Below are 25,901 nucleotides of genomic sequence, written 5' to 3' on the forward strand. Positions count from 1 at the left end.
AACCGATAGAATCAAACTTTGGACTGATCTGTGCAGGCACACATATGCACAAAAACAGGCCAAGTCTCTGCCCCACGGAAACTACATTTTGCCAATGGACCTGCACAGACTGGAGAAATCTGAGTATATACCCCCACTGCAGCCATTTACTTGCTGGTTTCTCTTAAGAGCATCCCGATTAAGAGAGTTCTGTGTCTGGACAGCAACCTCACCAGCAAATATGAGGATGCTAGAAGTGGCCTACCTTACAGGGGCAGTTGCAAGCATGTTCACACCATCACGTATATCAATCGCTTCAAACGCTCTGTAACTGTCAAGCGTTATGATCGGCCTTTGTGCAGGAGGGAGAGAATCCTCAGAAAGATATCCGAAATGTGTTTGCCTCTGAAGAGGATTCTTTGCCCAAAACACATTAGGCAATATTGAATAAACAATTCATTAATCTATCCAGCACCTCTACCCCGCTCCCCCTCCTCCCTCAAGGCCATTTTAGTGCCACTTTGGTGCAAATGTTGAATTTGGGGGGCCTATATTCAGTGTCATTTCCTGATCCCATCTCCTCCCCACACTTCCTGTGCCCCGTGTGACTCTTAAAATGCTTCTCTTCCTCCTTCCAATCCATCGTTCAAGGAGAGAAGTGGGCAAAATGGCCATACAAGAGACCATCTTCGGGGGCTGCCCGAAGGGGTCCAACACCCTCTTTGGGGGTGTTTCGGCAGCTGGCAAAGGCCCAGCTTTTCCAGTCGGCTTTTTTCTTGAGCTTGTTTGATGCCTGTTTTCACCTACCCTCACTTTTGTGGTCCAGCTGAACTTTTATTGCTGTGTTGTCATGGTGTTGGGTGTTTGTTTTGTTTTTACATTTTTGTTACTGCAAGCTGCCTTCAGTTTCTTTGAAAGAAAGAAATACGTATATGAATAAGCACAAAAGTCACAGGTTCCTGTTACACACACAGACACACTTTTTGTGACTACAAGACTTAATAACCACACTCCGCATTTATAGAGCACTTTTGAGTATTCAAAGCGCCCCCTCTTGCTATAAATCCTGCAAAATACAAAACCTCCCAAAACTAAGCCTTGCATGTGCAAATTGCCTGACCCTGAGAAGGCCAGTCTGGAGAGCAATAGCTGTGCAGACAATTCAGCATGAAGCAAAGCAATGCGGATGTCAGTCAGTGGGACTTTATTTTGAGCTCACCAGAACTTCCAACATGGAGCTTATTTCTGGAATAGGTGAGAGAGAGCCTTTGAGCATGTGCGGAGTGCCCTTCCCTCACTACTGAATAATCACAGCCAGACCAAATGCATCAGGGATAGAAGAGTGGGGCTTCCACGGAAGAAAGTGCAGCTCCGAGGCAGATGTGCATCCCAGCATCTTCCACCTTAATGTTTAAGGCCTGGACCTCACCCTGCATGTCTGTTTTGCACCTCGACAGGACACATCCAGTTCCTCTGGGGAAAGGAAGCGTCCGTACCTCTCGTTTGGCATGAGCGCTCCTTGGGACTTTAAAAACATTCCTTTGAAAAGTCCAGCAAAAGGAAAAGGAGAGTGCAAAACGAACAATGCTTTATTATTCAAAAAGGCTAAAGAGAACTACAAAGTGCATTCATCCAATACTTCAAGTATAATGACAGTGACCAAAGAAATAGACAAGATGTGTAACAGTATCTTAGACGGACACTTCGTCTTTTTTGTAGAATAAAGCGTTGATGTTGTTTCATACGCTTGGTTTTAGTTGCTTCGCTGGGAGTTTCATTTTGATGTGGAGTCCTCCCCTCTTGTGCATTCATTTAAATATATTAATTTGACCAAGACACAAGCCAGCCCCGTTCCCACATGGACTGCAGGTCAGGCCAGCAGTGGGTGAGGGCTTTTGCTCTCTGCATGCTGTCCGGAGGCAGGCTGAACTCCGCCACATCCCAGGAGAGAGCCGCCTTTTGACCTCCAGCCGTGCAAAGTTTTCTGCAGATGTGAGCTGAATGCATCCTAGGTAGAGAGAGCGAGGAAGTGTCAGAAGGACGGGGAGGCAGGGTGTGTGTGGGGAGAGCACGGTGAGGTGGTAGGGTTCCCAAGCACCACTTGCACTTTCATCATCAAACAACAAATTGATCCTTGAGAGCCTAGCTGGGGATGAGAGGCCTTTGCTTCAAAACACAAAGGCAGAGGGGCTTTGCATCTTGACCCACCCCTCTCCCCACTCTATCCCTACAGATCCCGATCCCCATTCCTGTCGCTGGAGGGGGTGGCTTCCTTGCCAGAGGCTCCAGATGCCACACTGAAACGGGTTCAGGCCCCTTGCAGGCAATGGTTTTCGTGCATGTGGGGGGATACATACAGCGGTCTGCTTTGGCCCTTTTTTGGGTCTTAGAACTCCATTATAGCCCCAGTGTGGACAGGCAAAAATGTTGTAAAGGCCTTCCAAGGGCTTCTCGTTAAGAGACCAGGTTCCAGGCTCCCTAGAGCGTCTCCTGGGTGGCCAGTCACCATTCCTCAGCTGAAACTTCTCATAGGGGCTGTTGTGAGGATAAGAAGCAAGGGCACCGTGATGCTGCTCAGAAGGCTTGGGAGAGAAAGGGGGATACAAACGAAATAAATAACTCCTCCTCCTTTGGTCAGCAACTTCCTTCTTGCCTCTCTTCCTGGAAAGCAGCTAATTGGTTGCTTCCTCTCACTTGCAGTTGAGTTTTAATTTTAGTGTTAGTGTTTAGTGTTTTAGTAGAAATGCAGCCAAGGGTCCCAGGGTGGGAGGAAACCCTGGTTCAAATGTCCTCTCCCTAAGTGATCTCCTGGAGGGGAGTGGGCTGGGCTTATCAGAGGATTTGTCTCTCCTGGAATTTTTTCACATGGGGCTTTTAAAGCCCTTTAACTCACATCTCCTCCAGAATGGAGGAGGTACGCATTCACATATTGGCCAGATTTACCCTGAAGGCCCTGCAAGTTACCAGGGAGCAGTTCACACACAATTCAGGTTTTTCACTGCACGTTAGCGTGTCGCCTGATCCAAGGTTAATAATATCCAAGGTTAAAAAATCCACTATATCAACTTCGAGTTTGCAGTAAAGCCTCCCCATAAACCCGCGGCAAAGCCTGCTGTGCGTAAAAGTTCTTGGAGACAGTAGTGATGCTACTGCTGCCTTGCAGAGCGCGTGCGAGGATTAAAATGAGATTTATTGTCACCGCTTTTTGTTTGGTTGTAAACGCTGGGCATGGAACTCATGCCAGACACCAGAGGGCGCTTGTGCTACAGGCTTCTGGGCTCCAAGCCCCATAACAAAAAGGGAGAGGTTCGCCCTGCTAGGAGCAGGGGCCCCCCCTACCCAGGTGGGCTGGGGTGGCAGGAGTGAGGAATGCAAACAGGGAGCGGGTGCAGACACACCGTGCAGGGTCATTACTGGATGACCTCCCATTGCATGATGGGAAGGGCTGCTTGCTTTCCCCCTGGGTTATATGATCTGGGCTCGGGTTGTGTGCTGCCAGAGACCCAGTTTCCTCTCTGGAGGAAATGTCCCTAAGGCTGGAAGGAGACATGTGCACAGCCAGAGCCAAGCAGGGAGGAGATGCCTGCCCGAGGAGGAGCACTCCCTGGCCACCCCCGCCACCCCCCCCCCCACCTAGGAAAGCTCCTTGCAGCTCTCACAACAATGCGCCCTTCTCATCAGTCCTCTCCATACATTAACCCTTCTGGCTCCACACACTGCCTTCCTTCGCCCTCTCCTGCTCCTCTGGAAATGACAGGGACATCCCTGCCCGGGCCCGGCTCAGCCAGGCCAGCCCTCCCGGCCGGGTGCCCTGCCAATCCGCCTTCCTCTTCCTCGGAAGGAAGGTTACCTGGACCCTCGTTCTTCGTGCGTCACGGCAGAGCCGCCCGACACCAAGACAGCCCCAACCAACGTGTCCAGAGCGGAGGCACTGACAGCTCCAGAGCCCTACAGAGCGGAAGAGACAAAAACGTGGAACTTAACATGGCGAAGCATCATCCGTCACTGCAGCAGCTACAGTCCCAGGTCTCTGGTTCACTCTCTTGGTTGCTCTCCCCACACTGGAGGGGTGCAGCCCTTTCCGACAAGGATGCAAACACGCCCGCCGGGACCCCTCTTTGGTCACTGGCAAATGGCGGGCACATTCCTGCGGATCAGAACAGGATGGGGTCGAGGGGGGGGTGTTCCCTGCCGTTCACCTTCCTCGAGGAAGGTTCACCTTCCTTCATGCCGTTCACCTTCCTCGGGGCGAACAGCTGCAACCCAGCATGGCAACGTTCCGATGCTTCCAGCCCCAAGTTCGGAAGATGCTTGCCGTGTGAATTCTCTGGCTCCGCTCCCCACGGCTCAGACCCAAGCCACAGCCTCCTGCTCCCCACACCCCACTGGGCTTCAGCCTGAACCTCCCCTCCGTTCTCCCACTTCAGCCCTTCCTTGGCTTCTCCAAAGGGGAAGCCATCTTTCACACACACACACACACACACACACACACACACACACACACACACACACACTTCTTCTCTGGCAAGAGCTGCAGGCCTGTGCCAGTCACGGGTCTCTAGCTGGGCTGGCCGCTGGCCACAGGAAGTAGGTGCGGGGCATGGCAGGGCTGCTGTTCCCCACACACACACACCCACACACCCCGCTCGTGCGCAAGCCACACATGCTTGGCCTGCAGGGCAATGCTCTGGGGCCTGCCCACCCGCCCCCCAGCCCCGAGTCCACCAGCAGCCCCCTCACAGCAGCGTCTCTGGCTTCCCACAGCCCAGCTTTTTTTGGGGGGGGGTTGCTCCTGTTTCACTCTGCAACCCAGAAATCCACAGCCTTGGCTTTCTGGATGGCAAAGCCGCTGGGGAAAGGCCTGAGGGTCTTCCCTCCCTGGCAGAGGCGGCGGCTGCTGCTGCTGCTGGCGGGGCTGTGGAGAAGGAGAGGCTCCTTGCCCGGGCGGCAGCGGCTCATGTATCCCGTCTCCAGGGGAAAGGCCAAGGTGACAGCAGGAGGAGGGGAGGCTGCATTTCACCACCCTGGCTCCTTTCCCAGGCTGCCAGAGACAGGCTGCTGTGTCCTTCTTCCGGAGGGGAGCCCCCACCCCCATCAGCTCCCAGCCTCTGTGTGTGTGTGTGTGTGTGTGTGTGTGTGTGTGCAGCAGCAGCAGCAGCCTCCCTCCTCCTCCTCCTCCTCCTCCTCCTCTCTGGGCCTGGGGCCTGTGCCAGTCCCAGCCTGAGCGGGACCCAGTCGGAGGGACAAGCAGCTTGGATCCTCTCCCCCCGCTTCCCTCCTGATGAGCGGGCAGCAGCAGGGTCTCGCTTGGCACCGCTTGACTGGAGGCGCAGCAGCTGCCACGGCGGAGCGCTTAACCCCTCCAGCGCCAGGGCAGCGGGGCCTCCGGCTGCCCCTCCCTCCGCCCTACTCCTCCTCCTCCTCCTCCTCCTCCTCCTCCTCGGGGAGCAACCCAGGCCGGCAGCCGCGGGGGCCCTTGGCTGGGCAGGAGGAGGGCACGGTGGTGCCCGCCCCGTGTGCCCCGACTGGCAGCATCCTTCCAGCTGCGCCATTCACTGCCATCAGCAGCACAGCCGGGCGGCCAAGGCACACAGGCTGGGGTCAGGGGGAGCCCGTGGGGTGGCTAGAGAGCCAGGGAGGCTCGTGGCCCTCCTGGTGTGGACAGAAGCGCCCTTCTCTTGGGGAGAAGGCATGGGGAACTGGGGGGGGGCTCCTCTCCGTCTCCCCTGCCAGCCACCCCAACCTTGGCTCCCCCCCTCTCTCTCACCCCCCCCACCCCGCCCCCCTTCGCTTTCTCTTCTGGCAGCAGGGCGCAGGGGAAGGGGGGGGAGTGCCTGTCTCTTTAAGACTGTCAGGTTGCAGGGAGCAGATGGCATCTGCTTGCAGTCCTTGTTCTTTGTGTGGTGACACAAAAGAGGGAGCCTGTCTCTCCTGAATCCAGCCCCCCTCTTTGTGCCGGGGTGGAGCTGGGTGCAGCAGCAGCAGCAGCAGCAGCTGGGGGAGGCCGGGAACCGGGCGGGGGGGGGAGCCCTCTTGGGGAGGGATTGCCCAAGTGGACCCCGGCAGGCCTTTGTGGCAGCCGGGGCAGCCGGGGAAGGAGGGGGCCGCCGCGGCCCCAGCCTCCCCCTTCGCCGGCCTCTCAGAGGCACTGAAATGGGCAGGCGGGCAGGCTGGCTGGGGCCCAAGCAGCAGGGCCGTTGGGTGGGGACGCGCCCAGCCCAGCCCAGCCCAGGAGCACTTGCCAGGAGGGGCTGCTCCCTGCCCGGTGGTGGCTGCTGCTGCTGCAGCCGGAGAAGCCTTTTCCTCCGCGAGCCCTGCTGAGAAGGTGGGGGGGGGAGATGTCGGCAGGCACAGAGGCTGCAGAGCGCCAGGGCTGCTCCCCCCCCCCCCGGCACTGAGCATCCTGGCAGCGGGCAAGGCGCCAGGCCGGTGCAGGGGGCGATGGACAGGGTAACCCAGCAGCAGGAGAGCGGGGCTTTGTGTGCACAGAGGCAGGCGGGAGCAAGCGCAGGAAGTGGTGTGCGCCTGCTGGCCCCCAGGGAGGGTGCTGCGCTTCTGGGTGGGGGGGGAGAGGTGGGGGGGAGTGTGTACGTGACACCCCCCCCCCGCCCAGCCCTTCCTCTCCCCTCTGCTCTGGGCAGAGCTGCCGGCCAGGCCTGCTCCCTGGAGGGCAATCAGAGCCTTTAATCTTCGGCAGGCTGGAAAACGGGCGGGCGGCAGCGGGGTCTGTTCTGAGCTCTCACTCTCCCTTGCAGCAGGGCCCCCCCCGTCCCCTCCCCACTCCCCAGCCCTGCCTTTCAGCTTTGATGTTCCGCCTCTCCATGGCGAAGGAGACAGACTTGAGCCTGCTCTGTGTGTGTGTGTGTGTGTGTGTATGTGTGTGTGCACGGGGGTGCGATGCACACAGGCTCTTGCCCATGATGCACACACACGCGCACGCACACCCCCCCCCCCAGAGCTCTCTCCCTGACAATGCCACAGGGGAAGCAGCCTCTCTCTGCATGGAGACACGGCTGGCAAGTTTGCAGCAGCAGCAGCAGCAGCATCCACTCCGGGCTCCCAAGCTGGCGGGGCCTCATCCCACAGCCCCAGCCGAGGAGGAGGAGGAGGGGAGAGGCGGGCCGATGCGGCCGGAGAGCTCCCTGCTGACAGCGGTGGGCCCAAGCGGCCTCATGTGCGGGAAGGGACCAGGCAGGCGGCTCCTTGCTGCCTTCTAAATTTAGGAGCCTGATTATAGTCTGGGACTTGGAAGGGACAGAGGAAAATTCCCATCCGAGAGAGAGACAGAGAGAGAGGAACGGCTTCCAGGAGGGAGCGGGGCCACACGCTTACACGGGCAGAAGAGTGGGACACCTGCATGCGCTGCGCACCCCCCCCCCCGGTGCCTCACGCAGAATCGTTTAGCACTGTCACAGTCTCTCTGACTCAGACGCACAACAACACTTCTGGTCGCCATCTCTCCGCTATACACACACACAAGTTCAGGGTAGGCAGCAGCTGCTCCGGTGCCGGACCCCCCCCCCGCAAAGGAGAAATGCCAAACAGTCAGGGTGGTGGAGGAAATCGCTCTGGCTACTGGCCTCGGCCAGGGCGGAGCAAGCTTTTGAGCGGCACAGGGCTCTCTAGCAGGCAGGCCCGCACAAAGTTTTCGGTGCAATTCAAAAGCTGGGGTCCACAGAGATGGGGTGTGTGTGGGCATGCGCACAAAATGTTGCTCCCAGCCACTGGGACCGCCCCCCCCCCCGCCGGGCTCCCACGCTCCAGCTCCAAGGCGAGACAGCATGGCTGGACACCTGGCCGGCCAGGGGCTTGGCAGAGGGAGGCAGGCTGCTCCAGGAGCCGGCTCCCGCCCTCCTCCCTGGCAGCAGGGCGGCATCACAAGCGCGCAGGTCTCCCTGGGAGGTGGCGCTTCTCGCGCTGGAGCCAACATGGGAGCCGAGAACGCCACGCGGGGCAGGGAGCCAGCAGGGCCGTGTGGCTGCCGTGGAAGGCAAGCCATCCGCTCCGGAGCTGCCTGGCTTCCCCTCCAGCCTGTCCCTGCTGCTGCTGCAGCTGCTGCTGCTGCACACGCGGGGGTGTGTGTGTGTGTGTGTGTGTGGACACGATGGTGAGGACACAGAGCGGGTGCTGGCAGCCCACCCTGCGGGGCCCTCCTCTCGACCCTGGGTCCCTGGGCGGGAGAGGCACGGCCCCCTCCCTCTCCCCAGGCTGGCAAGCCTCTGCTGCCTGGGCCAGGAGCCGGGGCTCCCGCTCTCCTGGCCGCCACTCCAAGCCAGCCAAGGCCTGGGCGGGAGGAGGAGGAGGAGGAGGAGGGAGTCAGCAGATTCCGGGTGGGTGGGAAGTGGGCAGCCTGGCCCTGGCCTTTCGTCTCTGTGCAGCCCAGGCCCTGCTGCTGCTGCTGCTTCGGCAGCCACCCTGGCATCCACAGCTGCTGCACGGAGCAGGAGCCAGAAGCGGGAACCGGAGGGTTCTGCCTCCTCCTGCTGCTGCTGACCCAGCACAGCCTCCCTGGTGCAACCATTTTGACAGGCCTGTTGATGCGGGGCGGGGTGCCTGTGCGCCCAGCAGGGAGAGAGGCAGGCAAGCAGGTGTCTCTGCAGACAATGCAGCTGCTTTGTGGTGCTCCAGGAAGAGGGCAGGCTGGCGGAAGAGAAGGCGGAGGCGGCGGAGGCGGCTCCGGGCAGTCCCAGGCTGGACTGGGCACAGGGCTGCTCCTCCAGAGGCCCGGGCTGCATGCATGGAGGCAGGATGCGGCTCCAGGGGAAATCCCTGCATCTGGAGAGGCAGCAGGGCAGGGGAGAGAGAGAGCAAGTTCCCCGGCAGGCATTCCCTGTTCTCTCCGTTACCCACCGAGCATCCTCGGGGCACCGGAGAGAGGGGAATCCTGGCTCTGGCTGGTGGCGCAGAAGGCTTGGCTCGTAGCCCGGAGGGATTTCATTTCTCGGCCTCAGTTCCTCGCGGTGTGTCCGTCTCGGGGTGGCGTGTCATTCCAGTGGGGCCGGGTTTGCTGGCTCCTCTCGGAGGGAAGCAAGCTTCCTTCCATGGCTCGCTGGACCGGAAAGACCTGGCCTTCGCCTAGCCTTCAAGAAGCAGCAGCAGCAGCAGCAACCACCACCATCTTCCCCGCACAGTGCAGGGGAGGCCGTCTTTTCCTCTGTTGTTCAGCTGCTCGTATTGGCAGATCCAAACGGCCACGGGGGGGCGGGGATGGGGGGCTGCAAGGGGGACCGGTTTCACCACATGGCGCACTGTGCTTCTACCCAAACGCCGCTGCGGCAGGGGACAATGGGAGTGGTATTCCCTCAGCATCTGGGCACCCAAGGCTGGAAACCCCGGCTTGACACCGAGGAAGGAGAGGCGATGGCCCTGCTTAGACGATATCCTGGGCCTCCTCTGTGGCTGCCCTGGGGCTTGGGAATATGCTCCCTGTCGAAACAAGAGCATCTCCATCTCTGGTTGCTTTCAAAAAGACCCTCAAGGCACGCCTGTTTTCTCAGGCTTTTCACTGAAATGAATTTTAAATGGCTTAATCGTTCGGATCCCATGAAATGGTTTTAACTTTCCGTTCTGTGAAAGGGCCAGACTTGTTTTTACTCTGTATTATGTTTGTTGTTTTAAATTGTGTACAGCGCCTAGAGATGCACTCATTAGGCGGCAGAGAGAGAGAGAGAGAGAGAGATGCCTGAGATGCTGTCCCTGCAGAAGGGCCAAGGGGTGCGCTCTCCCTGCTCTCCCCCTGCCGTCCCCACCCTCCTTCTCCCCACTCCTTTGTGCAGGGAAGAGAGAGCCCCTCCTAAAGCTCCATCCAGAATGACCAATCAGGCAGGGACGGCCTCTGGTTCCTCTAGCCACGCGGTGGTGCCCCCTTCTCCAGTCCTCCCAAGGGCTCCGGGAAGACCGTTTCTTGTGGGTTGTGTTTTTTTTTTTTTAAAGGCAGGGGGAGTCCAACCAAGCCCCCTAAGGGTGCTGAAGACCAGCCCGGAGAGGCAGTGCCGATCCAGCGGGACGGCCCGGGTTGGCCGGAGATGGCCAAACCTGGGCCCTGCATTCCATTCCAGCTAATTGACCAGGAAACAAACAAGGCTCCTCCGCTCCCAGGGCCGCCGCCCCCCCCGCCGCCCCGCACTGCACTGCTCACCACCTCCACTGCAGGCTGCTGGAAGGCAGCCTAGGACCTTGGCTCCTTTGACATCAAAGGGCCTCTACAAAGGATCTGGGAACAAACAGAATCCCCTGCAGCAGCCCCAGTTCGCCCCTCGGCTTCCTCCCCCTGCCCAAGAGCAGTGGGGCTGGGGAGGAAGCCATTGTTTCTCGCCCCTGCTCTCCCCCTCCAGCAGGGGATGGCTCCGTGCCGCTGACGGGGCTAGACTCCCGGAGTCGTCCTCGCCTTGTGCCTCCTTTCCGCCACCCACAGCCTTCCTCGCCCCCATCACTGCTTCATGGCCCTGCTCAAAGCCCATCCTTGCTCGCGCCATGCGGTTCCCAACCTCCGTCAGATTCCTCGACCCTCCGGAATCGTCCGTCCGACCGCCTAAGAGGCTGGGGGCTCTCTTCCCGCGGGGAAGCCTATGGCGAACGCAAGGAGAGGGAACAGGGAGGCTGATGTTTAGGAAGTGGAATCAGAGGCTGCTGCTAGGAAGCCCCCCCAAAAGGAAGGGAGGCCGGAGCGGAACATCAGAGTGGATTTCTGCAGAGTGGCTGGAGGCAGAAGCAGAGCTTCAAGACGGAGATGGGGGAAGGAGGCAGGTCTGGAGGGCAGATGGGGCTCGGCAGAGAAGGATCACGCGGGGGGGGGGGAGACTGACGACATGGTGGGCTTTGCCTGGGTGAGCGGCCGGAAACTGGGCGGGCAGAGCTGGAAGGCACCACGCAGAGGGGCAGCCGAGGTATACCAAGTCAGACCTTGCAGGCGGGTATCTGGGAGCTGAGCAGGGGTGCCGTTTAGGAAGCGCCCCCCCCCCCGCCAATGTTTCAGACCATCTGTGATTGTTCCTCAGGAACGCCTCTCTCTCCTCTTTCCTGGCCAGCTCCCCAGGTTCTCCACACGGAGTGGCGGTGGCTATAAACAATTACATCGGCTTCTGTGTTGGAGATGAATGCCAAAGACCTAAATCCCTTTGCTTCAAGGGGTGAGGGAGTGGGGGGGGGGGTGAGTGGGGGAAACCAATTGTCCTGTGCTGGAAATGTGGCTCTAAGGAAGGAGATGGCTTGGGTTCATCGGGGGAAACCTCATTTTTTACCATTGGGTTGGGATGTTGACAGATCATTGAAGAAATCACGCCGCTGCCTGTGCGGTGCATAACTAGGATCAGGCCGCTGGACACGATCCCACCTCCCTGTCCCCAGCTGAAATGCACCATGTTGCTTGCCGAGGCCTCCCGCAGGAAGGCTGCAGCACAGTGGCGCCCTGATCGCCTGCGTCCCACTGTACCTCCATTTCCTGTCCCTTGCCCTACCCGGCCAAAGATGGCCGGCCCACGGACGGATGTGCGCCAACAAGCTCTTTGCTTGCATGCCACCGAGGCTTCAGTGGCCTGTTTCCACTCATTCACAGCAATTCCGTTTGTGTGGCAAGGCTATCTGGTGTACGTGTGTGTGCGGGGGGGGGCACTTTGGCCGCTGGGGGTAGATGGGAGTTGTAGTCCCATAGCTTCTGGGGACCTGAGGTCGGAAAGAGAGAATGCACCTGCACACACGCCCACTGAGCATGGCAGCGCTCCTGCGCAGTGCCTGTGCACTTCAACCAAGCGTGTGCAGGAGAACTTCCCGGGGGGAGGGGGGATGGATTGTGCTCTGGGTTACTAAGCATGGGGGTGGTGGGGGGGGCGGGTGGGTGGGTGGAGAGAAGGAAGAGTGCCGTCTGGGTTGTCTACTTCTGGTACCAGAAGCCCTTGTTCCTTCCAGCCCTGCCTGGGAGTCTGGCTTGGAAGATCTCTTCTCACAGCAGCAGCGCAGAGAGAGAGAGAGAGAGAGCGACAGAGAGGGATAGGTCAATCCGATGATCTGGGGTGGGGCCTGGCTTCCTCTCTCTTTGGAGCAGCCCTCCCCTCCACAAGGCAAGGCGGAAGGACGGAGAGGAGAGGGGAGGAGAGGAGAGCAGGCGGCCAGGGGGCATGATGAGAACTGCCTGGTGCCCTTTGCCAAATCTCAAGATGGGGCTGATCAGACGGCGGCCAGCAGCAGCAGCGTCTCCCTTTCTGGATGGGAGTGCAGGAAAATGAGAGCCAAACAGAGGGAGGCTTCCCACGTGCCTCCTGCTGGGAACGGAGTACCAGCATCGCTGGGCAACTTCCCTGCGTTGGCTGCCAGGGGGAGAGCAGACCTCTTCCTTTCTCCTTCTCCCTTTTGGAGAGAGGAGGATCGAAAGCCAGGAGGAGGAGGAGGAGGAGGAGGAAGCACCCCCAGCTCCCCGAGCAAGATGGCTGTGCCCCCTCCGCCTTCCTCCTGACCTTTTCCTCCCCACTCAGCACATCTGGCCTCCCCCCCTTTCGGCATGCCTCTTGCCCCTGCGTGCCTCCTCTGGCCAGATGTGCAAGCAGGCGGAAGGGTCTGAGGGGAGGTGATGAGGCAGGGGACTGGAACTACTTTCTCACAACAGCAGCAGCAGCAGCAGCAGCAGGAGGAACACGAGCTGAGCGGCGGGGACAGGCTCATTGTGTGAGAGGGAGGGAAGCAGAGATGATGGTGGCGGCTGCGGCGGTGGCGGCAGGCAGCGGCTCCTGCAAATAAGACCCCCCCTCCCGCAACTTCTCCTTGGAGTGCCCCCCTCCCTCCCTCCCTGCACTGAGTGGGGCTCTCTGCCTCCCCCCCTCCCTACTTTCGGCACAAGTTGCTGCATCTCTGAAGAAAGAGCCCCAGGCAGCAGCCAAGGACTGACCTGTTCCTGGATCCAAGGCAGACCTCTTCCTCGGGGAGCACAGGAGGACTTCTCTCCCCAGGACCTGGGAAGGCTGCTTCTCCTCCTCCTCCTCCTCTCTTCCGAGCGAGCGGGGCGGCCGGGGGTCCTCCTGTGTGCGGAGAGGAGGCTGCTGGAGTCCTTGCCTTGCCGGGCGCCCCTGCCTGCCTGCCTGCCTGCCTGCCTGCCTGCCGCCTCCTCCCAGGTGCTCGCCTGGCGCCCCTCCCACCTCCCTCCAGCCGCCGGGGCGCGCTTGGTACCCACGGCCAGGAAGTTCACGGGAACTTGGGGGCGGCCCATCGCAGCAGAGTGGGCAAGCCGGCCCTGAACGCCTCTCCTCCTCCTCCTCCTCCTCCTGCCCCTTTGCACGGAGTTCATCCCGAACTCTTCTTCCCTGCCCTTCCCTGGATCTCTCGAGCGCGCCTCCTCCTCCTCCTCCGGGGCTTTCAAGTTAGCAGAGCGGAGGTGCTGCCGGGCAGAGCCAGCTGGCCTGGCTGCGCTGCCGGACTTGGCTGGAGAGGGGCAAGGCCTGGGAGGAGAAGCCCTCTCGCCCCGGGGGCCCGGCCCAGGGGCCCGGCAGGGCTGGGGAGATGCCCGCGGTCCTGGAGAAGTCGGGGATCTTGTCCCGGAGCCGCTCCAAGACCGCCACCAATGGCACCCACCCGAACTCGGAGGATGACAGCAGCGAGGAGGAGCATTCCCACGGTAAGGAGGCCAGAAGCCGGGAGGGCAGCGAAGAGCCTCTTCTGGCCGGAGGAGACTCCTTCCTTGTGGGGCTGGAACAAAGAGGGCAGCCAGCCACGGGGCTGCTGCCACCCAAGGCCCGCAGCGCTGGCTGGCGGCCGCTCTCGGGCTCCCCTTGCCCTCTGCTGGCCACAGAGGGAGGGAGCGCTGGGCCAGCCAGCCCCGGGGGGGGGGCGGCCCCACTGACCCCCGCACGGCCCCATCTCCAGGAGAGGCGCCCTGGGGGCGGATGCAGCAAGTGGCCGCCTGCTGGCGGAGGAGAGCAGCAGAGAGGAGGGCAGGGCGAGCCCCCCACTGTGGGCACCTACGACCTCTGGGGCTGGGCCTGGCTGGGGCAGCCCCCTGGGCATCCCCAGTGGCTGGGCTCCGGGCCGCCAAGGGCAAGTGGGGGGAGGCCCTGCCTCTTCCTCCCCAGGCCATGCTTGCCCTCTTGGGGTCGCATGGCCAGAGCCACCCTTGCCCGCCCTCAACCCCCCCCCCCCGATTGGCCAGCCTCACAAAGGAGCCTGCCACCCTGGGGTTCTGCTCCCACGGCCTGCCTGGGCCCCAGACTGAGCCCTCCCCCCGCCCTGCCTGTTTTCTATGGGGAAGGGGCTCCCCCTACCCCGGAGGCACCTGCGGCTGAGCATCTGCTGGGGGGGGGGGCAATGCCATGGATCGGGGCCGGTGCGCCAAAGGGGACGCTCTTCCCTGCCCCTCCCGCTGCCATAGATGCCTTGGCAGGCCTTGGCCAGGGGTCTTCCTCCTAACCGGGTGGCATCCTGGCCAGGCCTGCTAGCCCAGCTCCTCCTGAAGGCAGCCTGGGCAGGGCTGCTCAGGAGACCGGCTGCTGGCGCCTCCCCGCTGCCCCCACCCCATGGAGGAGGACCCTGCTCAGGGGGGGGAAGGGGGGCCCTGTGTGGCCCCAGGCACCATCCCTCCCTGCCCCAGTGACATCCACTCAGCCCGCCAGCCACCTCCCCCCGCCTGCTGGACACCCGCCCGGATGTGCCTGTCAGGGCTGTCAGGCACACTTCGCCTCCTGGGCGGGTGTGTGTGTGTGTGTGTGTGTGGATGGTGCCCCCAGGCTGAGGCCCTCCCCCGCCCTCCCCCCTTCTGGGCACTCCAGGGGCACTTATGGGTGGGTCCCAGCAGGGCTGGGGCAGCCGTGAGGCGGGTCCTGGGCAGGCGGGGGCGGAAGGCTGCCAGCCCTCACCTGCCCACTGGGTTGGGGCTGCCTGCCCGCCTGCCCTCCACTCCCCAGCTGCAGCCCTGCCCCGCCGGCCTCCCCTGCCGAGTCATCCCCCCGCCCCCCTCCCGGACCAAGAGGCACCGCCAAATGAGCAGCCCCACCCCCAGAGCCAGAACCACCCAGCATGGGGGGGGGACGACACACGGATTGCTCGGCAGGTGAGAGGGAGATCCTGCTGGGCCCCTCCACCCCAGACAGCCCCCCAGGTGCCCTGCACCCCTGCTCAAGGTCTCTGCCCACAGTGGGGTGCATCTCCTAGAAAGCAGCCGCCTCCCGACAGCCTCCAAAAGGTTCGGGGACCACGAGGGACCTGCCCACCCAGCTCGGGGAAGGCTGGAGGCCAGCAGCGGCCCCCCCCCCCCCGCCCCTCAAGTGTGTGTCTTTCTGGTTCCCTTGCAGACAGCATGATCCGTGTGGGAGCGGATTACCAAGCCGTGATCCCCGAGTGCAAGCCAGGTAAAGGAGCCAGGCGGCTGTGCGTGTGTGTGTGTGTGTGCCCTGTGCACCAAGCAGGCGCGCAGATGGCCGGAAGGGGCTCAGCGGCCAGGCCACACGGGGGTGGGGGAGCCCACTTCTCCGGCGCAGGCCCCTGATGCCTCCCCCCCCACGGGCCCTGCTGGCCCCCGTCCCCTGGGGCAGGTGGCTTCTCCTGCCTGCCTGCCTCCCTCCTGCACCCGGCAGCAGACGGACGGACGGACGGGCTAATGCAGAGGCGGCCTCCCCAGCAGCCTGGCAACACACAGCTGCTGCTGGCTTCTGGGCTGGAGGGGCTCCACCTGCCTCTGCTGGCGCTTCCAGGGTGGCTGCCCCACGGCCCAAGAGCGAGGGAGGGGGTTGCCAAAGGGCTGGCCCGGCCCGGCCTCGACACTCCGGGGAGGGCTGCGGGCAGGAGCAGAGCCCCGGGGGGGGGGCGCTCCCCTCGTCTCCGTGGCTGGGGTGGGGCAGCACTGGTTACCTGGCTCTCCCTCCTCTCCGCCATCCAGAACACGCAGCCCGCTACAGCAACAAGGAGTTGAAAGGCATGCTGGTGTGGTCTCCCAATCACTGCGTGTCCGACGCCAAACGTGAGTCGCTCCTCCTCCCCCAGGGTGGTTGTGGAAAGAGCAGAAGGGCAGGGTCAGAGCCCGGGGCGGAGGGGTCCCTCGGCAGCCCCCCTGCCCCGCGCCCTCCCTGCTCCTGGCCAGGGGGCCCGTCGGGGTGAGGGCCGGCCTCCCTCCGCCCTGCAGGCCGGCTGCGGCTGAGCCCCTTCCAGCAGCCTTGCTCAAGGAGGGCTGCGGCTGGAGGCGCCTTCCATCTTCAGCGGGTAACCCGGCCGCTGACTGACAGCTCCCCCTTCTCCCCCCCCCCCGCCCGGACTCCTAGAAGCAATTACCGTGTGGCTGGCCTGCTGCTGCCTCCGGCTCCTGGGTGATTAATCTGGCTGGTGCAGGCAGCTCTGGCGGGGCGGGGGGGGGGGGTCTGGCAGGGTGGACGCCGGAGCCCGATCCGAGGCAGGCCTGAAGCTGGGCCGGGGGGCTCCGGGGCCTGGGGGGCAACCAGCCCAGAGTGGCCCGCTGCTCCTGTCCCCGAGGGGCTGGGACGGCCCCTGGCCCCACCGTGCAGGGGCCTCGGAGCACAACTCCCCAGGCAGCAGACTCCAGACTCCTCTGGACTCCCCTAGCGAGGATCCCTCTCGCCCTCCTCACTGGCAGGAGCTGCCCCAACGCGGGGGTGTGTGTCTGTGTGTGTGTGGGGGGGGGCGGTTTGCCCCAAGGCGGGCTGAGGCCCCACGGGAGGGAGGGAGGGAGGGGTCCCTGCCTGCCTCTCCGGGCACCTGAGGGTGGCTGCCTCTTTCTTTCTTTCTCCCTCTAGTGGACAAATACATCGCCATGGCCAAGGAGAAGCATGGCTACAACATCGAGCAGGTAAAGCGGCCGGGCGGAGGGCAGCCTCCTCTGTGCCACAGCCTGGCCGGGCGGGCCTCCCAGCGCCGGTCTGGGGGGCCCCACTGGGCTCACTCGGCACAGACTCCACTTCGTGGAGAGCTTGCTGGAGCCGAGGAGGCCCCCTGCTCTCCCGCCGGGGGCCGTTGGCAACCCCTTGCCCCAGCGGCTAGACAGCTCGTGGAAGCGCTCCCCCCTCCCTCCCCCCCCTGCAGGCTCTGGGGATGCTGCTGTGGCACAAACACGATGTGGAGAAGTCCCTGGCCGACCTGGCCAACTTCACCCCCTTCCCGGACGAGTGGACGGTGGAGGACAAAGTCTTGTTTGAGCAGGCCTTCAGCTTCCACGGCAAGAGCTTTGCCCGCATCCAGCAGATGGTAGGCCTTCCCGGGCCCCAGGGACGCTCTCCCCCCTCCTAGCATCTCGGGCTGCCGCATGGCGAGCACCGGGGGGGGCACCCCCCTTCCCTGCCCTCTCTCTCTCTCTCTCACCTCTTCTTGGGCAGTGGGGAGGCCAGGGACGAGGCTGCTGCTGCTGCTCCCCGGCATGTAACGCGGGGCTCTTTCCTTCCCCACGTGGGGCTCTCGCTCCTGCTCAGCTCCCCGATAAGCTGATCCCCAGCCTGGTGAAGTATTACTACTCCTGGAAGAAGACCCGGAGCAGGACCAGCGTGATGGACCGGCAGGCCCGGAAGCTGCTCAGCAAGAAAGAGAAGGAGGACAGGTCAGCGAGGGGGAGCGCGCCCAGGCGTGGCAGCTCCCGTCCCCTGCCGGGGTGTCAGGCGCTGGGATGAGTCCGGGATCCTCCGGGGACCCTTGGGCTGCTGCTGCTGCGGCCACTGCTGGCACCAGGGCCAGACGCACGGGCGGGCGCCTCAAGGATTTCAGTGGGGAGGGTGGGGGGCAGCAGCCACAGAAAGCAGCCCCTCCTCACTTGGACTGAAGCACTCGGTTTGGCTCCAAGCGGAGAGCAGGGCTGGAGACCCAGGCCCAGTGCAGATGGCTTGCAAGGGGCTGGACTTGGGGGCTGCCCGTCTTTGTGAACACGGGGAGTGTGCGTGCTTGTGTGCTTTGTCCAAGTGTGTCGCAAGACCCCAGTGGTCTCTCCTGCCGGGGGCGGGAATAATGGGGGGGGGCAGTGGCAGCCAGAGGCTTGCCTTTCTTGGAGGGAGATGACCGTGAGCCAAGGGGTAGCCAACAGCCCAAGAAGGGCCAGCCAGGGTGGAAGCCCCCGTAATCCAGCAGATCAAGGCACCCACCAGGCCCACGGCTGCTCCCCCTGCCCCCAGAGAGGAAGCACAAGGGCCCGGTTTGCAGGCACCCGAGCAGGGACACGGGGGGAGGGACCAGCATCTGGGAGAGACGAGGACGGCTTCTCGACTCTGTTTCCCTTCCAGTAATGATGAACTGGAAGACGGGCGGCAGGCCAGCGAGGGGGAATTTGACGCCCTGGACCCCAAGAAGGAGGTAAGGGGAAATCACACACCTGTCAGCCGAGAGGGAAGGGAGGGAGCTAGGGAGGCAAGGCCAGCCAAGACTAGAGCTGGAGGAAGAGCCAGGCTCCGAAGTGGTTACTGTTCTTTCATCCGCACAAGCTCATTCATGGTGCACCAGAGGGGTCTCTCTCTCTCTCTCTCTCACACACACACACAGACGTCAGCGACTCAGTGCCCCGACTAATCCAAACGTTCATTTCAAAAACCATGGTTCTAGACCTTATGGATGCAGAGCCCATTATATCCAATCGGTGGACACGTGCTAATCTGCTTCCGATGGGAGAATCTGGGTTCCCTGGGGGTAGAAAGAAGCGTCTGGGTTTCCCCTTTTCTTTTTCAAGTGCAGGGTACCCAAAAGCCCTGAACAAGAGGAGGGGGGGCGCAGGCCTCAGGTTCGTTCCCTGGCGGCAGCGGCAGCAGCATCTCCAGACAGGGCAGAGCAAGGCTCAGCAGAAGGCAGCTGCTTTCGCGGCAGGGCAGAGGCATGCCTTGGAGAAGGTCTCTGCCACCGCCGAGAGGAGCCACAATCACACAGGGGCAAAGGGGTGGGGCAGGAAGGGGCTGGTGCCGGCCACATTGCAGTAGGGTGCCCCAGAGAGGCCATGTCAAAGGGGGGCGGGGGGATAGGAGGGCCACGCAGTGGTACAGAGGTCCAGGCTACATTTGGCAGGGGGTGGGCGGGTGGGATGGTGGGGCACACGGGCCCCTGCCCAGCCCTCTCTCGCCCTCTCTCCCCACCCAGCCGAGTTACCAGAAGCCCCCCAACAGCAAGCCGGGGCCGGTGAAGAAAGAGGTGCAGCTGTCCCAGTACCGGCACCACCCGCTGCGGGCCCGCCGGCGCCCTCCCAAAGGCATGTACCTGAGCCAGGAGGACATCACCGGCCTGTCGGCCAGTCCCGACATGGCTGCCCTCACCCTGCGCCACCTGGACTCGCAGCTGGTTTCTCTCAAGCGCCAGGTAGCCCCCTCCCCGCGGCTCCGGCCTGGCCTCCGCTGGGGGGGCTGGGGCCAGGGGCCGTCTTCCCACCACAGAGCGGGCGTCCTGCCCAGCCGGGGTCTCCTGACCTTCCTGCCTCCTCTGCCGCCCACTGCAGGTCCAGAGCATCAAGCAGATGAACAGCAGCATGAAGCAGGCCCTAGAAGGAGGAATCGACAAGCTGCGGCCGCCGGAGGTGAGGGGCTGTGTGGGCGGCGGCCCCGCAGGGAGCAGCTCCCACTCCCGCAGCCTGCTGCCGGGAAAGGGTGGGAGGCAGGAGGGGGGGCGCCAGGCTCAGGCGGGCTCCTCTTCTCTTGCAGGCCAACGTCAAGTTCAATTCACGCTGGACCACAGATGAGCAGCTGCTGGCAGTCCAGGGTGAGCGCCCAATGAGAGCCAGCCGCAAAGAGGGGAGGCGGGCGGGGCAAGGCGGGCGGCGGCCACCCCTGCCGCCGCCCCCTAGTGGTGCAGGGCTGAACTTCCTTCACTCACTCGTGGGGGGTCAGTTCAACGGGGGAAGGATCAACGGCTTCTCCTCCTCCTCCTCCTTCTCCGGGAGGGGAGGCCTACGGGTCAGGAGGAGGGCCAAAATCCGCAGCAGCCCATAGGGACTGATCCTCCGTGCAGGCTGCTGGGAATGGGTGGGCTGAGAAGCCCTCCGGCACCAACCGTCTCCCCTGGCTGGCAGGTGGGACAGGCTGCTTACCTAGAACTCTTGACCCTTGCGTGGTCCATCGGGATGGGCCCCGAGGCCGCTGCTCTTCTGCCCCTTTGCTCCCTCGGGCGAGTACAGACCCGGACAGCGCAGTCGGGCCAGTGGGGCGCCGCCCCAGGGCGCCCTGGGGGCAGGGGTCCTCCGTCTCCAGCACCAGGGATGGGCAGGTGCCTTTGGCCGGCGGGCCCTCCTGCGACCTCACCCCCCTCTCGTCCTGCGCAGCCATCCGGAAATACGGCAAGGACTTCCAGGCCATTGCGGAGGTGATTGGGAACAAGACCGTGGCCCAGGTGAAAACCTTCTTCGTCAGTTACCGGCGGCGCTTCAACCTGGAGGAGGTGCTGCAGGAGTGGGAGGCGGAGCAGGAGGGAGTGGGTCCGGCGGCGGCGGCGGCAGCCCCGGCCCCTCAGGGCAGCTCCCCTTCCCAGGACCACAAGAGCTCCGGGGCCTCGCTAGCAAGCAGCGAGGAAGAGGATGAGGTGAGCAGAGCAGAGCAGGGGCTCCCCCGTCTCGCCGCCGAAGGGGGCTCCCGGGCTGCCAAGCACTCACCCCTCTTCTCCCACCCCCACAGGTGCAGATCACGGCTGTGTCCCGCTCCTCCCAACAGCAGCAGCAGCAGCAGCAGCCGCCGCCGCCTCTGCCGCCCCCTCCGCCCCCACTCCCGGCTTCCCCCCGGCCCCCTCCGGCCGCCCTTTCCCAGCCGCCCCCCCTGCTGAGGCCCACACTCCCAACAGCCCCCACGCTGCACCGCCAGCCGCCCCCTCTGCAGCAAGGCCGCTTCTTGCAGCCCAGACTCTCGCTCAACCAGCCGCCGCCGCCGCTCATCCGGCCGGCCACCTCGCGGCAGGCACCACTGCGCGGCGGCCAGCACCCGCCTTCGCTCCTCGGCGGGACGGGGGAGCCCCCTCCGCCCTCCGCTGGCTCCCTCTGAGGAGGGGCTTGGGCCGGCTGCTTCCCAGCACCGGGGGAGCCCCCGCCCCACAACAGCTGCCTGCCTGGCGCAGGGATGGGGGGCGGTCCGCCCGTCCCCCCAGCCCAGAGATGCCGGGCTCCTGTGGGGGCGGCTTCACACGCTCCCACCATCCTCTGACCCAGTTCAGGTAGCGTCCAGAAAACTGGCACTGAACCCCAGTCCCCAGACAGACGGCGGGGTGGGGGTGGGGTTTCTTGCGGGGTGGGGGGGGAGAGGAAATGAAGAGAGAGAGAGGAACAGTAGCAGGGGGTGGGGGGGGCTGATGTTTACACCTTGCAGCAGGATTGCTTGGCAGCAGAGCCTGTGTGACTGGGGAGGGGGGACCAGTGTGTGTGTGTGTGTGGGGGGGGTCTGTCAAGTGGCCGAGTTGTGCCGGGGGGGGGCGGGAAGGGAGGAAGTTTGGCTGGCAAGGGAGAGGGCTTTGGAGCAAGGAGGCCTGTCCCGCTCTCCCAGCAGAAGGGAGTTGCCCCCTTCCTCCTGGGGGGGAGGAGAAGCCTGCCAGTCCCACCCAGGAGCTCGGGGCGGGCAGGAAGGAGAGGCCGGCATCGAGTGTGGTGGGCAGGGGGCCCGGGCAGCAGCGGCAATGGGGGGCAGGCAGGCTCCGGGGCGGGGGGGGGGGGTTTGTCCTCCCTCCCTCCCTCCCGCTGCGGGGTGTCTGGGCAGGTGTTTTGTTCACAGAGCATTTTCAATAAAGGTATTTTGTTACAAAGACACACCTCTGGTCTTCCCCCCTTGCGCCTGGCCGGTGGGGAGTGGGTGGCCCTGCGAAGGGCTGCAGCAAGGAGGAAGAGGCCACGGTGTGGGTGGGTGGGGGGTGGCGCCCCACGACAGAGGCAGATCTCCCCCCCCTACCCACCCACCCACCCCAATTTGGAGCTCCTGCTCTGACAAGCCCCGCCGGAGCCCCTCGCAAGGAGGGAGGAAGACGAGTCCGGCAGCCAGGAGGAAGGTCTCATCTCCCTTGGGCAAGCCTGGCGGCCACAGGCCCCACCTGGGCTTGGAGGAACCCCGCCTGCAGACACACACACACACACACGATGGAGGCTGCCCTCTCACCCCTTGTGGGGCCACAGCAGCCCCTCCACCTCTCTCTTCACCAGCAACCACCAAGAAGTCCGCGCACAGCGCAAGAAGACAGCCGGCAAAGAGGGACAGCAGTGCCCTCTCCCCTTCCCGGGGCACAGGAGGGCTTGCCCTGCGCCTTTCCAGCCAGCTGCCCCCACCACCAGGGCAGTGCCTCCCCACCGGGGGGGGGGGCACTCCTGCCACCTGCTTGGCCCCCGTCCCCACCACGTGGAGGTTTCCGGGGCGGGGAAGCAGATCCGTTGGCCAAGGGCTGGGGGTGAAGGGCTAGAAACAAAACCAGAGGAAGCCAAGGCCAGGGCGGTGCTTTCTGGAAAGTTTTAATCTATAACCTGTAAAACTACATCCAACGGCAGCGTCCCTAGAGGGAGAGGGGGGCGGGGAACGGACAGAAAAGGGACATGATTTTCTCTTTTTAAAAAGGCATTTTTTTTGTGATCAGAATTAAAACAAACAAAAATTAACCACTCACAAAACCGAGGTATCAGTACAGTTATATACAAACCGGATTTGTGTGTGTGTGTGTGTGTGTGTGTGTGTGCGCGCGCATGTGTGTGAGAGAGAGAAACAGCGGGAGGGTTGAGGGAGCTCAGCACAGACTGGGGGGGAGCCCAACCACCCCAACAGGGATCGAGGATACATTCTCAAGTGGAAAGACGGGAGCTGGAAGGAGGGTTTGCCAGGGGTGGGGAGGGCAGGGGTACCTGCAGCCAGGTTCCTGTTTTGTCTCTTGTGCTTTGGAAAGAAGGGGGGAGATGTGGGCCTTTAAAAAGGGGGTGGTGGTGCTCTCCTGCTTTGGTGGTGCAGCAAAGGAGAGGACCCATCTCTGGTGGACACCCTGGGGAGCAAGCACGGTGCCTGGCTGGGCGGAAGCCCACAAGGTCCTCCCCACTGCAGGCTTCTACCCCACAGCTCTCCCTCCTGGGCCCCCACGGCCCCTGGATCCTTCAGGAATGGGCAGCTGCACCAGCAGCAGACACTGCTCTGCCCCCAACGAGGGCCCGGAGGTCAACAAGCCCACGCCGGCTCCCGGGAAGCGGGCAAGAGGCTGGAGGCGCCCCATGCAGGCCGCCACCACCACCGGGGGTGTGTGTGCTTCTGCCAAAGGGTTTTGGGGGACAGCACAGAGGACGGGGCGATCAGCGGGGCAGAGGGAAGGACTCGCTCTCTGGAGCAGGAGGCTGGGCAGAGCAGGACAGCCCCCTCCGACTGGCGCCTCCCAGGAGCCACGGGAGGGTGGAGGAGGCAGGGGCTCTGGGTGTGAGTTCGGAGCGCGCCTCCCCCCCCCCACTCTTTGTTCCCTCCACCAAGGGGTGTCTGGCTAAAATCCCGTCACCCTCCTCCTCCTCCTCCGTGGCTTCAGGGCGGGAGGGTTTCGAGAGGAGTCCCCTCCAAGCCACACACCCCCCTTCACTCAGCCTGCAATGATGCCCTGAGGAAGGCGTGGCCTTCCCCCTTCTCTCCCCCTTGCAGAAACGCACACCCTGCGCCTTTGTGCCCCAGACCCTAAACCGCCACCAGGACACGGAGGAGGAGGAGCAGGAGGAGGTAACGTGTTTGGTAATTTAAAACCCTGTCTCATGTGCAACAAAAAAGAGAGAGGAAAGTACCATGTCGCCGCGGAGACCAAGAGGGATGCTCCCCAACACCACTGTCGCTATAGAGACCAACAGCCCCTGGTACACTCCCACCACGGTTGCCACGGAGACCGGCCGGGTGGCTGCCAGCCACTACCCCACGCACTCCGTCTCCATGGAGATCCAGCAGCGGGCGGCGGAGGGGGGGGGAGGAGAAGGGGAGGGAGGAGGGGATCTCCCCCCCCACACACACTGTCAGGCCAGCCGCCCCGCTCCCGCCGCCCCCCGCCCTGCACCAGGGTATCAAAAAATAAACCCTTCCAGAGTGGAATTGCAGCTTTACTCCTACCCCACACCCCATGCGTGCGTGCAGGCTGGGGCCCCCCCACCCCGGGGGGGCCTGTTAAAGCTTGAGTTCGTTGGCGATTTTGGAGGCAATGTTCTTGAAGGCCATGGAGGTGCCCGATATCCGCTTGAAGCGGACGCCGTTGAGGGAGAGGCGGGGGAGCTTGCAGACCTCCATCTCCCACTGCACAAAGGCCTCGTGGCCCGGCGCCCCGTGCATGCACAGGAGCATGTACTTCTCCTGCAGCTCGCACTGGCAGTTGTTAGCGTCCAGCACTTTCCGGATCTCCTTCATCATCTCGTTGGGCTCCATGGAGCTGGTCGTCTTCATGCTCCAGGTGAAGCGCAGCGAGCGCGGCTTGGCCTCCCGGTTCTCGTCCGGCTGCTCCTTGTCCCCGCCGCCGCCGCCGCCCATCATGTGAGGCCTGAGGAAGGGGGAGAGAAAACCACCAGGGGGGGCGTGAGGGGAGGGGGCCCCCGCACTCTCTCTCTCTCTCTCTGGGAGCAGCCCAGCCGGTGGCAGTCGAGAGCCGGAGAGGCAGGGGGCTGGGGGGGGGGGAGGAGAAGGGGACACAGAGGAGGAGGAAGGAGGAGGAGGCGCCAGGGAGCAGCCTGGCCCTGCTGGAGAGACAGACAGAAGGGAGCAAAGCCTGCCCCAGCGCCGGCTGCACCTCACCTCAGCGTCTCCACGCGGTCTTTGCTTTCGGGCTCATGCAGGTTCCTCAAAAAACAGAGCAGGAGACAAGATGTCAGGCACCTCCCCAGCACCGGCAGCAGCGGCTGCTACTCCTCTCCTCCCCATGGCAGCAGGCGGCGGCGGGTGTGTGTGTGTGTGTCTCTCTCTCTCTTGCAGGGAACCCCTGAACAGCAAAGGGGCTGATGGCCAGCCCATGGGCCCCGGGCACGCTGGGGGAGGGGGGCAGCGGCCACCCGAGTGGTGGGGCAAAGAGGCCCAGGGCAGGCCCGTGGAGAAGGCCACAGGCCCTCCCTGGAAGGCACCCCGGAGGCAGAAGCCCACCTGCCATCTCCGCCACTGGCCTTGCGGGCAGCGAGGTGGCATGGAGCGCCAGCCTGGCCACCGGGGAATAAATACTCCAGAAAGCAGGGACGGCCACCAGAAGCCTCGTGCTCCTCGGTGGCCAGCCCCAGGGAAGGGCCCTTCGGCTCCTCTCGGTTTGGGCAAGCCTTCCCCCCACAAGCTCAGAGATGTGCCGAGTTCAAATGCTGGGGTGGCGGCGCTTCAGATGCTGTCGAGCAGCGGGGAGGCCCCCTCGGCTCGCCAGCTGCGGCTGAACTAAACTCCCATCCCCGCCAGCCACAAGCAGCTGCGAGCCAGAATCCAGTCCCCGGTGGGCTGCTGGAGAGGAAGGCTGCTGCTGCTGCTGCTTTGCAGGGCTGGGATGCCGACGGTGCAAAAAAGTGTGCCGGGTTTGCCAAGGACGGCTTGGGTGCCCAAGTGACACTTGCAGAGAGAACTCCCTGCCCTCCTCCCCGGACTGACTGCTCCAACCACCCCTTCCCAGCCAGAAGCCAGGCGCCCGGCAAGGGCCAGGATCCAAGGACACTTCTGCTCCCTCCTCAGGGGGAGACCCACCCTTCTGCGCCCTGGTCCCCAGAAGGCAGCAGGAGAGTGAGAGGAGACTGCAAAGAAGCCTCACCTCCCTTCTCTCCCCAGCATCACACAGCCCAAAGCCCTGCCCCCTCCCCAAACTTCTGCGCCCCCACCCCTGCCCCACAAGCGTCCCACGGCAGCACAAGAGCTCAGCGGAATCTGAATAAGGCAGGCAAGGCTTGTTTTTCAAGGAGTGGGTAAGGAAGGGCCAGGGATCCTGAACGACTCCAGGACCACAGAGGGGCGCAAGAGACTCGTCTCCCACCGAAAAATTGGCCCATCGGCCCACCGAAAAACCCACACAGAGCCTTGCTGAGACCTGCCAGCCCCATGAGGACTAGCAACACCCTCCTT

At 63.3% G+C, this 25,901-nt stretch overlaps 4 protein-coding genes across 15 annotated transcripts in view; 1 reads left to right on the forward strand and 3 right to left on the reverse strand.

Annotated features, from left to right (window-relative positions):
• The window catches only part of NAA40 (N-alpha-acetyltransferase 40, NatD catalytic subunit), a 37,950-nt gene extending 36,910 nt beyond the window's left edge, over nt 1-1,040 (reverse strand). Inside the window, exon 1 of the mRNA XM_053278521.1 lies at nt 787-1,040. The gene's annotated coding sequence lies outside the window, so the exon portion shown is untranslated. The remainder of the gene's footprint in view (nt 1-786) is intronic.
• A 510-nt stretch (nt 1,041-1,550) lies between these two features.
• Nucleotides 1,551-14,137, reverse strand: LOC128337482 (translation initiation factor IF-2-like). The gene is made up of 5 exons (XM_053278528.1): nt 13,537-14,137; nt 12,857-12,986; nt 10,467-10,545; nt 3,830-3,927; nt 1,551-1,987 (listed from the first exon to the last, which is right to left on the reverse strand). The coding sequence occupies exons 1-5, from the start codon at nt 14,036-14,038 to the stop codon at nt 1,801-1,803; spliced, it is 996 nt and encodes a 331-aa protein (XP_053134503.1). The 5' UTR covers nt 14,039-14,137; the 3' UTR covers nt 1,551-1,800.
• Nucleotides 12,983-21,122, forward strand: RCOR2 (REST corepressor 2). Of its 2 annotated transcripts, none has more exons than XM_053278514.1 (12): nt 12,983-13,579; nt 15,249-15,305; nt 15,833-15,913; nt 16,701-16,753; nt 16,987-17,148; nt 17,370-17,494; nt 18,168-18,237; nt 19,009-19,224; nt 19,361-19,438; nt 19,563-19,620; nt 20,180-20,436; nt 20,529-21,122. In XM_053278514.1, exons 1-12 carry the CDS (start codon nt 13,465-13,467, stop codon nt 20,886-20,888), a joined length of 1,632 nt encoding a protein of 543 aa, XP_053134489.1. In that variant the 5' UTR covers nt 12,983-13,464; the 3' UTR covers nt 20,889-21,122. The 2 variants fall into 2 exon arrangements, with proteins under 2 accessions (XP_053134489.1, XP_053134490.1); XM_053278515.1 differs by having other exon boundaries at nt 20,180-20,247.
• A 1,195-nt stretch (nt 21,123-22,317) lies between these two features.
• The window catches only part of MARK2 (microtubule affinity regulating kinase 2), an 88,831-nt gene continuing 85,247 nt past the window's right edge, over nt 22,318-25,901 (reverse strand). For 7 of the 11 annotated variants that reach the window (XM_053278204.1, XM_053278197.1, XM_053278205.1 and 4 more), the window contains 2 exons: nt 24,612-24,656; nt 22,318-24,360 (listed from right to left, as the gene is read on the reverse strand). In XM_053278204.1, coding sequence (XP_053134179.1) covers nt 23,994-24,360; nt 24,612-24,656 — 412 coding nt within the window. In that variant the 3' untranslated portion in view covers nt 22,318-23,993. The remainder of the gene's footprint in view (nt 24,361-24,611; nt 24,657-25,901) is intronic. The other 4 variants (XM_053278201.1, XM_053278207.1, XM_053278203.1 and 1 more) reach the window with 1 other exon arrangement.

This window comes from Hemicordylus capensis, chromosome 14, assembly GCF_027244095.1.
Source record: "Hemicordylus capensis ecotype Gifberg chromosome 14, rHemCap1.1.pri, whole genome shotgun sequence".
In the NCBI taxonomy this organism is placed as follows: Eukaryota; Metazoa; Chordata; class Lepidosauria; order Squamata; family Cordylidae; genus Hemicordylus; species Hemicordylus capensis.

Coding starts and splice junctions, on each gene's coding strand:
- RCOR2 (XM_053278514.1), top strand. CDS start 13,465: ATGCCCGCGGTCCTGGAGAAGTCGGGGATCTTGTCCCGGAGCCGCTCC. Junction 19,439..19,562: donor ACAAGCTGCGGCCGCCGGAG/GTGAGGGGCTGT, acceptor CTTCTCTTGCAG/GCCAACGTCAAGTTCAATTC. Junction 19,621..20,179: donor GCAGCTGCTGGCAGTCCAGG/GTGAGCGCCCAA, acceptor CGTCCTGCGCAG/CCATCCGGAAATACGGCAAG.
- LOC128337482 (XM_053278528.1), bottom strand. CDS start 14,038: ATGGCCTGGGGAGGAAGAGGCAGGGCCTCCCCCCACTTGCCCTTGGCG. Junction 12,987..13,536: donor CTGTCATCCTCCGAGTTCGG/GTGGGTGCCATT, acceptor CTCCGCACACAG/GAGGACCCCCGGCCGCCCCG. Junction 1,988..3,829: donor CACGAAGAACGAGGGTCCAG/GTAACCTTCCTT, acceptor CTCTCTACCTAG/GATGCATTCAGCTCACATCT.